Source organism: Mytilus galloprovincialis, chromosome 6, assembly GCF_965363235.1.
Source record: "Mytilus galloprovincialis chromosome 6, xbMytGall1.hap1.1, whole genome shotgun sequence".
NCBI classification, from domain to species: domain Eukaryota; kingdom Metazoa; phylum Mollusca; class Bivalvia; order Mytilida; family Mytilidae; genus Mytilus; species Mytilus galloprovincialis.
In genome coordinates this window covers 55226441-55239382 of record NC_134843.1, presented here as the reverse complement: position 1 = coordinate 55239382, position 12942 = coordinate 55226441, and the positions used below count along the sequence as shown (strand labels likewise).

Sequence of the window (12942 nt, the reverse complement as noted above, 5' to 3'; positions counted from 1 at the left end):
TGAAGTGATGTAATTGTTAGTAACTGTAAATCCTTCAACAATGAGCAAAATCAGTTCCCCATAAGTGTGATAATGAAAAACCTATAACAGGCCTAGCTATATTGGATAATGTACATGATGTAACACGATGTAAACAAGTTCAGATGAGAAACCCAAGTTGGATTTTTATACCATGTATACAAAAGCAACATTGATACGTCAGTGATGACAAATATATTGTGGTTAATCAAAGACTTGTACTATAATAGTTGATCATCTGCCCTTATTCATGTTTTTCTACAAATCAATTCTATCTGCTTTTGAATAAATGCCTTCTAAATATATATCCCAAGATGTTAAGCAACATTTTCTCATTGTTTTCCATAAACACAATAAGCATTACAAAGTCATACATGTATAACGCACTAAACCATTATAGGTCAATGTATGGCCTTGGGCGCGGATCCAGGGGGGAGGGGCTTCTGGGGGTTTGAACCCCCTTTTTTTTTGGACGATCAAGGCATTTGAATGGGTACATGTAATTGGAACCCCCCTTTGTCCTGGGTTAGTAACAACCCCTTTTTAAAATGGCTGGATCCGCTCCTTGGCCTTCAACATGGAGCCTCGGCTCACACCGAACAAAAAAATATAAAGGGACCCAAAATATTGTCTGTACATAATTATCTATCTAGTAACATTGTTAGTTTTCTTTACTGATTGAATAATATGTCATTATTGTACAAGCATTTATGGGATTAAAAATAATTTGAATTTGAACAATTGAAATGGGAAAATATTTTGGATAAACGTTAGTACATCTGATCAACTGAAACCACATAAGAGAATCCGATGTCAGTCTTTAGAATTTAATAAGACCGGAGTTTAAAGAATACATCAAGTTCTAAAAAGTGATGTGAAAAAAATAAAAGAATTAAGATTTGATTTCCCTGTCTTAAACAATGCAAGTTTTCATGTTTTGAACATTTGAACTTTCACTGGCGCTAGTTATTTTGTCGGGTCTTGAACAGTACGTCCATCTACTAGTATTTACATATGTATGGTAAATTCTTTGCGAAAAATCCGGTGAAAATATGAATTATTCTCGCGAGTGATAATATATTTTCACCTCAATCATGAATGCTGACGTGCTATCTACCTGTATCATGTGTATCAATTACAGCTGAACTTCAAATAGACCATTCCGTACGATGTACAATACAAAGTCGAGTTTATAATATTGAACTATTCAAAAATAAAATACGGTAAAATAAAATAAATTAAATTCAGATAGATTTAAGATTTGTTTTCCATAGCTGCAAAAGATGTGTTAAATGTCTGATTTTTTTTTACATGTATAGAAATCAAAATGATTATACGGCAATATTTATAATTTTACAAGAAAAAAATGTAGCCCCCCCAAAAATTAGTGTGTGAAATAAGCCCTCAAGAAAATATAAAGCAGTTTTATATGGGGATAAGTTTGACAAGTGTGTGTATTAGGAGTTCCCCGCTAGGTTTAGAGTATATCATGTATATTCAGCGTTATTATGAAGTGATGTGATTCGTAAAACTACGGGTATTGAAAACAACCGTGTATGCATGAATGATTTTACACCTAACTAATTTAATAAAAAAATAATAAAATTGTTATTTAGATGATATAAAAATTGTCAACTTTTAATTCAGTTATAAAGATACATTTGGTAACAAATATATTGGGTAACGTTTTTCGATTTTTCTGTTAGTAGTTATCTTTTATCTAGAGAAATTGCAGGTATCTAGTGCTGGTTCCGATTTTATTGGTTCGAAGAGATAAGGACGAGGAAGTGTTAAAAAAATATATAAATTCAGCACATTCACTAAATAACCGAGGAATACAAAAATGTGTTCAGCGGCAAATATTTCAAAATACTTTTTTTTTTTAAATCAATATCTATCTAAAATTAATGTATTACATTGGAGTGATAGTTGTTTCTCTTTGTCACAACCTTATATTTCACACAGTAAATTTTTTTTTACAAATAATTGAACCTATATCCCTGACTGTTAGACATTTTGTATCCGTGACTTTTAAGTGAACATGAAGATCAATGTTTGGAAGTTGCTACGCTTATAAATTAGCTATGCCTATACAATGGTTGTAGCTATCATATTTTAACTGTTACAACTTTTTCTGCGTTTAAACAGTTTATTTATGACTGTTTCAACGTTTTCCGTGTTGGTACAGTAATTAAATGACTGTTACAACTTTCAAATGGTTGCATCAGTTTTATTACGACTGTGACAACCCTTTAGGCGTTTAATCAGTTTATTTATGACTGTTGCAACGTTTTTCGAGTTGGGACAGTTTTTAATCAACTGTTACAACTTTGAAATAGTTGTATCAGTCCTTTAATAACTGTGACAGTTATTTCTTGCGTTGTTACAGTCGATTTATGTTGTAGACAAACACTTTTAAAGTTGGGACAGTTACAAAAAAACTGCAGCAGTGAAATTTAACAACTGTTACAACTTTAACAAACATTATCAGTCTTAGAACGACTGTTACTGGTATGGACAGACGTTTTTTCGTCCAGTAGTGATACATCATAAACCGTTTTCTTTTAATATAATACAATGTTGAAAAACTTGAATATTTTGATTATTTTCTAGATCCATCCTTAAAGCTTCTTGGACGCTTAACTAGGTTTCATCAAATTCATTTTATTCCCATAAAAAATAGAAATATTTTCATTACTTACAGATAATACAAATTTGTCATATTGACGAACGTATTACTCTCTATAGATTGGATTTTGTTGTTATAAAGATATCTGGAATATGAAAGAATATTCAATAGTAATTATAGATTGCAAATTTCATAAAATCGAACAAGTAGAAACAAAAACTAAAGCGAGATATGATGCATCGAAACAGCTAGCGTCTCTTGTAAAACCCGTAGCACCCACTTTACCAATCATAGTCAAAATGTTACATTCTTGTACATGTTGTATACGACACAATCGGTAAAATTACAGAACTGACGACTTTTCTTCTATCTAAGGAGATTTAACTGTGAAACAAAAATCGTATTGGTCCAATCCGTGATAATGACCTCCAAGTGTTGAACGCTTTTTTATGCTCTTCAACTTCATACTTTGTTTGGCCTTTTAAACATTTTTTTACTCGAGCGTCACAGATGGGTTTTTTGTAGACGAAACGCGCGTCAGGAGAAGTGTATAATTTTAGTTTCAAATATTGTGTTACTGTACTATGTAAACAAACATAATATTACCAATGAGTTTTGGAACATATGTATTGTGTTCGAAGACATTAATTGAACATAACATACAGCAGTGTCTGAGCAGAAAGTTGATGAACCAGGGTTATGTCAAATGAACGTCTCGTCCTTTTTTTTTAAATCCGTCGGACCTTGTTGAAAAATATTCCGTATCAACTTAACAAATAATACATGATGGTCTGAATGTATAGATTCTGCGTACTTACGTTGTTTATCATCTTAACAACGTCTTAATTGTTCTTTCATTTGTCTTTGTTCTATTATTAATATTACTTTTACTGTTTGGTTCGTTTCCTGTTATATACATTTGTCGTGGCTCGATGCTTATACATCTCGTCAATGTGTTTGTATTATCTTTCATTTTTGCTGGTGTGTTTTGTATATGCGACTTTTTTGTGTTTCTTTGGTTTTTATAACGTGCCTCTGTATATTGAAAGACCCCGTCATTATGTTATTGCTCTATTATATGTCATTATGTTATAGTTCTATTATAAATTCGAAAATACTTTAAACGACAAACGACACAATTTATTAATCGAGTAGAGGTATTAACAATTGGTGGATTCCTAAACATTCTAAAGAACTGACAGCTGCTGTACCCACATTTTGACTATTTTATTCATTATGTTTGTTTTTCTTCACATCGTTGTAAATATAACGGAATTTGATGAGATTGTCCTACAAGTGAGAGGTTAAGCGCTATAAAACCACGTTCAATCCACCATTTTCTACATTTGAAAATGTCTGTACCAAGTCAAGAATAAGACAGTTGTTATCCATTCGTTGGATGTGTTTTGTAATTTGATTTTGCCATGTGATTATGGACTTTCCGACTGAATTTTCCCTGGGTTCAGTATTTTTGTGAATTTACGTTTTACTCTATGCATGCTTGATAGAAAACCTTAACACAACATAATGTCTTAATTATGCATTTTTTTAATTTTTTTCAGATGTAAATATATTTTGAAACTGGACACAGTGACGACATTTAATTATCCTAAATGCCTTTATCAATAGAAACATAACTGATTTAAAGTTTTCGATCCAAAAATTACTATACGGACGAATTCATATCGTTAAGGTTCGTTTCATGGTTATTGTTCTAAAGATACTGTCAGCAAATGGATTTATGTGTCTCTTGACGTTGAGGATAATTCTCAATGTTGACTGTAAATGACGTTTTGTTAATCACTGAATGTCTATGTTGACTGTGAATGACGTTTTGTTAATCACTGAATGTCAATATTGACTGTGAATGACGTTTTGTTAATCACTGAATGTCAATATTGACTGTGAATGACGTTTTGTTAATCACTGAATATCAATATTGACTGTGAATTCCGTTTTGTTAATCACTGAATATCAATATTGACTGTGAATTCCGTTTTGTTAATCACTGAATGTCAATATTGACTGTGAATGACGTTTTGTTAATCACTGAATGGGAATATTGACTGTGATTGCCGTTTTGTTAATCACTGCATGTCAATGTTGACTGTAAATGACGTTTTGTTAATCACTGAATGTCAATATTGACTGTGAATGACGTTTTGTTAATCACTGAATGTCAATATTGACTGTGAATGACGTTTTGTTAATCACTGAATGTCAATATTGACTGTGAATGACGTTTTGTTAATCACTGAATATCAATATTGACTGTGAATTCCGTTTTGTTAATCACTGAATATCAATATTGACTGTGAATTCCGTTTTGTTAATCACTGAATGTCAATATTGACTGTGATTGCCGTTTTGTCAATCACTGCATGCCAATATTGACTGTGATTGCCGTTTTGTTAATCACTGCATGTCAATGTTGACTGTAAATGACGTTTTGTTAATCACTGAATGTCAATATTGACTGTGAATGACGTTTTGTTAATCACTGAATGTCAATATTGACTGTGAATGACGTTTTGTTAATCACTGAATGTCAATATTGACTGTGAATGACGTTTTGTTAATCACTGAATGTCAATATTGACTGTGAATGACGTTTTGTTAATCACTGAATGTCAATATTGACTGTGATTGCCGTTTTGTTTATCACTGAAAGTCAATATTGACTGTGAATGACGTTTTGTTAATCACTGAATGTCAATATTGACTGTGAATGACGTTTTGTTAATCACTGAATGTCAATATTGACTGTGATTGCCGTTTTGTTAATCACTGCATGTCAATGATGACTGTAAATGACTTTTTGTTAATCACTGAATGTCAATATTGACTGTGAATGACGTTTTGTTAATAACTGAATATCAATATTGACTGTGAATTCCGTTTTGTTAATCACTGAATGTCAATGTTGACTGTAAATGACGTTTTGTTAATCACTGAATGTCAAGATTGACTGTGAATGACGTTTTGTTAATCACTGAATGTCAATATTGACTGTGAATGACGTTTTGTTAATCACTGAATATCAATATTGACTGTGATTGCCGTTTTGTTAATCACTGAATGTCAATGTTGACTGTGAATTACGTTTTGTTAATCACTGTATGTCAATGTTGACTGTGAATGACGTTTTGTTAATCACTGCGAGTCAATGTTGACTGTGAATGACGTTTTGTTAATCACTGAATGTCAATATTGACTGTGAATGACGTTTTGTTCATCACTGAATGTCAATATTGACTGTGAATGACGTTTTGTTAATCACTGAATGTCAATATTGACTGTGATTGCCGTTTTGTTAATCAGTGCATGTCAATGATGACTGTAAATGACGTTTTGTTAATCACTGAATGTCAATATTGACTGTGAATGACGTTTTGTTAATCACTGAATGTCAATATTGACTGTGAATGACGTTTTGTTAATCACTGAATGTCAATATTGACTGTGATTGCCGTTTTGTTAATCACTGAATGTCAATGTTGACTGTGATTGCCGTTTTGTTAATCACTGCATGCCAGTGTTGACTGTGGTTGCCGTTTTGTTAACTACTGCATGTCTATGTTGACTGTAAATGACGTTTTGTTATCCATTCGTTGGATGTGTTTTGTAATTTGATTTTGCCATGTGATTATGGACTTTCCGACTGAATTTTCCCTGGGTTCAGTATTTTTGTGAATTTACGTTTTACTCTATGCATGCTTGATAGAAAACCTTAACACAACATAATGTCTTAATTATGCATTTTTTTTATTTTTTTCAGATGTAAATATATTTTGAAACTGGACACAGTGACGACATTTAATTATCCTAAATGCCTTTATCAATAGAAACATAACTGATTTAAAGTTTTCGATCCAAAAATTACTATACGGACGAATTCATATCGTTAAGGTTCGTTTCATGGTTATTGTTCTAAAGATACTGTCAGCAAATGGATTTATGTGTCTCTTGACGTTGAGGATAATTCTCAATGTTGACTGTAAATGACGTTTTGTTAATCACTGAATGTCTATGTTGACTGTGAATGACGTTTTGTTAATCACTGAATGTCAATATTGACTGTGAATGACGTTTTGTTAATCACTGTATGTCAATGTTGACTGTGAATGACGTTTTGTTAATCACTGCGAGTCAATGTTGACTGTGAATGACGTTTTGTTAATCACTGAATGTCAATATTGACTGTGAATGACGTTTTGTTCATCACTGAATGTCAATATTGACTGTGAATGACGTTTTGTTAATCACTGAATGTCAATATTGACTGTGATTGCCGTTTTGTTAATCAGTGCATGTCAATGATGACTGTAAATGACGTTTTGTTAATCACTGAATGTCAATATTGACTGTGAATGACGTTTTGTTAATCACTGAATGTCAATATTGACTGTGAATGACGTTTTGTTAATCACTGAATGTCAATATTGACTGTGAATGACGTTTTGTTAATCACTGAATATCAATATTGACTGTGAATTCCGTTTTGTTAATCACTGAATATCAATATTGACTGTGAATGACGTTTTGTTAATCACTGAATGTCAATATTGACTGTGATTGCCGTTTTGTTAATCACTGAATGGCAATATTGACTGTGAATGACGTTTTGTTAATCACTGAATGTCAATATTGACTGTAAATGACGTTTTGTTAATCACTGAATGTCAATATTGACTGTGAATGACGTTTTGTTAATCACTGAATGTCAATATTGACTGTGATTGCCGTTTTGTTTATCACTGAAAGTCAATATTGACTGTGAATGACGTTTTGTTAATCACTGAATGTCAATATTGACTGTGAATGACGTTTTGTTAATCACTGAATGTCAATATTGACTGTGATTGCCGTTTTGTTAATCACTGCATGTCAATGATGACTGTAAATGACGTTTTGTTAATCACTGAATGTCAATATTGACTGTGAATGACGTTTTGTTAATAACTGAATATCAATATTGACTGTGAATTCCGTTTTGTTAATCACTGAATGTCAATGTTGACTGTAAATGACGTTTTGTTAATCACTGAATGTCAAGATTGACTGTGAATGACGTTTTGTTAATCACTGAATGTCAATATTGACTGTGAATGACGTTTTGTTAATCACTGAATATCAATATTGACTGTGATTGCCGTTTTGTTAATCACTGAATGTCAATGTTGACTGTGAATTACGTTTTGTTAATCACTGTATGTCAATGTTGACTGTGAATGACGTTTTGTTAATCACTGCGAGTCAATGTTGACTGTGAATGACGTTTTGTTAATCACTGAATGTCAATATTGACTGTGAATGACGTTTTGTTCATCACTGAATGTCAATATTGACTGTGAATGACGTTTTGTTAATCACTGAATGTCAATATTGACTGTGATTGCCGTTTTGTTAATCAGTGCATGTCAATGATGACTGTAAATGACGTTTTGTTAATCACTGAATGTCAATATTGACTGTGAATGACGTTTTGTTAATCACTGAATGTCAATATTGACTGTGAATGACGTTTTGTTAATCACTGAATGTCAATATTGACTGTGATTGCCGTTTTGTTAATCACTGAATGTCAATGTTGACTGTGATTGCCGTTTTGTTAATCACTGCATGCCAGTGTTGACTGTGGTTGCCGTTTTGTTAACTACTGCATGTCTATGTTGACTGTAAATGACGTTTTGTTAATCACTGAATGTCAATATTGACTGTGATTGACGTTTTGTTAATCACTGAATGTCAATGTTGACTGTGAATTACGTTTTGTTAATAACTGTATGTCAATGTTGACTGTGAATGACGTTTTGTTAATCACTGCGAGTCAATGTTGACTGTGAATGACGTTCTGTGTATTAATGAATGTCAATATTGACTGTGAATGACGTTTTGTTAATCACTGCATGTCAATGTTGACTGTAAATGACGTTTTGTTAATCACTGAATATCAATATTGACCGTGAATTCCGTTTTGTTAATCACTGAATGTCAATATTGACTGTGAATTACGTTTTGTTAATCACTGCATGTCAATGTTGACTGTGATTGCCGTTTTGTTAATCACTGAATGTCAATATTGACTGTGATTGCCGTTTTGTTAATCACTGCATGTCGATGTTGACTGTGATTGCCGTTTTGTTAATCACTGAATGTCAATATTGACTGTGATTGCCGTTTTGTTAATCACTGAATGTCAATATTGACTGTGATTGCAGTTTTATTAATCACTGAATGTCAATATTGACTGTGATTGCCGTTTTGTTAATCACTGCATGTCAATGTTGACTGTGAATGACGTTTTGTTAATCACTGCATGTCAATGTTGACTGTGATTGACGTTTTGTTAATCACTGAATGTCAATGTTGACTGTGAATTACGTTTTGTTAATCACTGTATGTCAATGTTGACTGTGAATGACGTTTTGTTAATCACTGCGAGTCAATGTTGACTGTGAATGACGTTTTATGTATCACTGAATGTCAATATTGACTGTGAATGACGTTTTGTTAATCACTGCATGTCAATGTTGACTGTAAATGACGTTTTGTTAATCACTGCATGTCAATGTTGACTGTGATTGACGTTTTGTTAATCACTGAATGTCAATGTTGACTGTGAATTACGTTTTGTTAATCACTGTATGTCAATGTTGACTGTGAATGACGTTTTGTTAATCACTGCGAGTCAATGTTGACTGTGAATGACGTTTTATGTATCACTGAATGTCAATATTGACTGTGAATGACGTTTTGTTAATCACCGCGAGTCAATGCTGACTGTGAATGACGTTTTGTTAATCACTGCATGTCAATGTTGACTGTGAATGACGTTTTGTTTATCACTGAATGTCAATATTGACTGTGAATGACGTTTTGTTAATCACTGCATGTCAACGATGACTGTGAATGACGTTTTGTTAATCACTGTATGTCAATGTTGACTGTGAATGACGTTTTGTTAATCACTGAATGTCAATATTGACTGTGAATGACGTTTTGTTAATCACTGCATGTCAAGAAGAGAAAAAACTGGATTGATCGAATTATTCCCTACGAAAAAATTGGCATTATCCAACATTTCCCCCTCAGCGTGATGGAGGGGGACCAGGATCGGGCCAATTCCCCCCCCCCCCCCCTAATAGGACGAGAAGCTTACTTTTCACCCTTGTTATTTTATTACGTTGGTGACGTCAGACTGGTTGCTCTTTAATAACGAAATAACTACGAACGATTTTGTTTGAAGTTTTAGGCAATGCTACAGTTCATTTAAAAATAAAGCACGCTGAGACAGACATTAACAGCAAAAACATGTATATTAGTCTATTTAGTATGATTGTGAAACGACAGTTTTTCAACGCGAGATAGATAACATAAGACTATTAAGTTTTGAATTTTTACTTGCATCATTGAAATACAAGTTTACTCGTCATACTAGCCTGTTGTCAGAAAAAAATAAACCTGCAACTGTTTGGCATTTCAAAGCATGAGGATATTAGTAAGTAGTATACACCTACATGTAGTAAGTTGTCAGTTCACAAAAAAGCATGTTAATGTCTGTATCTTGACGATCAGACAAAACAACACAAAAAAAAGCAATTACAGACGGGTAAGAAAAAAGACGGAACTGATGGACATGTAAGCACAGTATGGTATATATATATAGACCGGCTGGCAAGGTAGACATGTAGACAGATTGATGGACACATACTCAGACTGTACACTGACTGGTAACCATGTAAACAGACTATTAAACACGGAAAAAAATTGTTGACGTGTAGACAGAATAGTTGTCATCGAAACGAATTGGTGAATATAAAGTCAGACTATTAAAATATAAACATGAAGAAAAACTGATGGATACATAGACAGACCGTTGCAAATGTAGACTAACTAGTGGACATAGACAGACTAGTGGACATAGACAGACTGGTAACCATTTATACAGACTTGTGGACAAGACATATCCAGACTGTTGAGAATGTAGACAAACTAGGGGACTATTATAAAGACTGGTGAAAATAAAGACAGACTAGTGGACACATAGACAGACTGACGAACAATTGTGTAATTTAAATGGAAATTGACAATAAATATTTGTCAGCATTAAAATCTAATTTAACAATGATGGATTTAATTTTCAGACTTATATAAATATAATGAAATCTATCATATGGGGGAAAGATTGTCATGGGGGAAAAGTGATTATATGTATACATTTTGACAAATTTACGCGGGGGAAGAACTCCAATAATCCAAAATTTCCGATGGGGGAAAATGGCTATATATAACACCGGTACAAACACAAACCGCATTGTAAATTCTTAAAGTTTTATTCTTATTCTGGAAATAGGCGTATTATGTACTCTTTCGTGTATTTCTGAATTAATTTTCAAATGTGATATTCTATTATCTACAGTATTCATACATTTATTCAAATAAGAATCAAGTAATTTTTTACTTGATTTTTTTACACCACTTTTTACAAATTGTTTTTGCGATTGCCTCAAATTTGAGATTTATCTGATGAAAGATGTTGGACAATTTTTTTTAACACCTTTGTGTCTACTTAAGCCGATTCATTTAGCTCATGTGAAAGATTTGAACTAACTTAGTGATAAAAGACGCTCATACGTAAGCTTAAATATAAAAATCTATCAAATATGCCACAATAGGTAACTTTTCACATGTTTTTGTCAAAAATGACAGTGGCCGCATCCGTGTTTATCTTCAATCGTTATATATATTATGTGGTATCTTTAAATACAACTTACATTTAAATATTAAGAATGAACACGAATGCGGCCGACGCCATTTAAGACGAAAATCATCTAAAATTTAACTCAAATGCTAAAATTATGAACATTTAAGTAATTAAGCATAACTTAATGATGCTAGTACCCGACACATGTGCATTGTAATGTCAAAAACAGCCCATATTCATGTAACAGAAGTATTCTACTTTCCAATAAAAAGCTTAAAGATTATTTCAACAATTGTGTAAAACTGCTATATTTTTGGGGCCTAAAAGGGGTCTTACTGGACCTACTCCTTTAACTACGTGGATGTGTTTACCTAAATGTGTTTACCTAAATGTTGGTAAATTCTATTGACTTTTGTCATTTTGAGGTTTTAAAAAACGCTAGTCCTGTTTGTCCTACATATTGTATACCACACTTTGGCTTTGTTCATGTAACCAGATAAATGAGGCTTTGAGTTTTTCATGAAATGTCAGAGGAAAAAGAAAGTTGACCTTCCAGTATTATCAGAAGATAATCAATATGAGATTTGTCCTTTTCTGGCATTGTACGGGAATATTTGTGGATATCAACCTGCATTTTTATTTTATAATCTGTCTGCAGCAGCATTGCCACCTTTTACTCAATCATAAAAAGTGCTAAATTTAAAATTAATATTTTGAATAAGGTTTTTGTAGCACGTGAAAATTCTTTAAGGATTGGTGTATAATGTAATATTGCCATTTCGTAAAATCATGATTAATTAAAGGGTTATGAGAAATTAAATAAGGCCGAAAGCCATAACAATAATTAAGAACTACATAAACAGGTTTTACAACAGTCGAATAATTTTTATAAAAACTATATTGAACAGCCCGACAGAATGACGTTTATAGTAAAACAAGACACACATGTTGTTATGATATTGTAACTATTATATTTATTAAGTTGGTCTGGCCTCATGGTCATAAAACTTTCGAGCACGATTTTTGTACTCAGACTCGAAAATCAACCAATCAAATTGCTGGATTTCATGTTTCGAGCATGATTTTTGTACATGTGTTCCGAGCACTGATCAAAGTTTTATGCCTTCAAGGCCTGATTTGTTTTGTGTGACTTAAGGATTTTTACATTGTATTGTGTACAAAATAATACACACTGTGATACAACTATGCAGTTTAGAAATCAATGGAACAATCACAGGTACTTATGGAATGATTAGAAGTTTCTATCTCACTTCCATAAAGATTCCAGAATGATCATAACTAAAAATGCCTAATCTAAATATCTACAGTTATCTAGAATTTTCCGTTTCAAGTATATATATGCAGACATAGACATAGACTTGGACATGGATATACATGAAAATTCTCAGCAGTTGGATTGACGTTTTTTAATTTACAAACTACATCATACTAGATTGTGACCTATTGGACGTAATGTTCTCTGTTGATTCCGAGAGGATTTCCGGAAAAAGAAAATGATAAAAGATTGAACTCATATTTTGACAGTTAAGTTGACATTACTATTTGTTTAATACTTCTTGTAAACTTG

The 12942-nt window shown here is 32.6% G+C and overlaps 1 protein-coding gene across 2 annotated transcripts in view; it reads right to left on the bottom strand.

Moving 5' to 3' along the window:
• Positions 1 to 12942, bottom strand: part of LOC143079904 (uncharacterized) — an 86720-nt gene that overhangs the window by 25316 nt on the left and 48462 nt on the right. For both annotated transcript variants that reach the window (XM_076255531.1, XM_076255533.1), the window contains one exon: positions 2721 to 2792. In XM_076255531.1, the coding sequence (XP_076111646.1) occupies positions 2721 to 2792 (72 nt within the window). The remainder of the gene's footprint in view (positions 1 to 2720; positions 2793 to 12942) is intronic.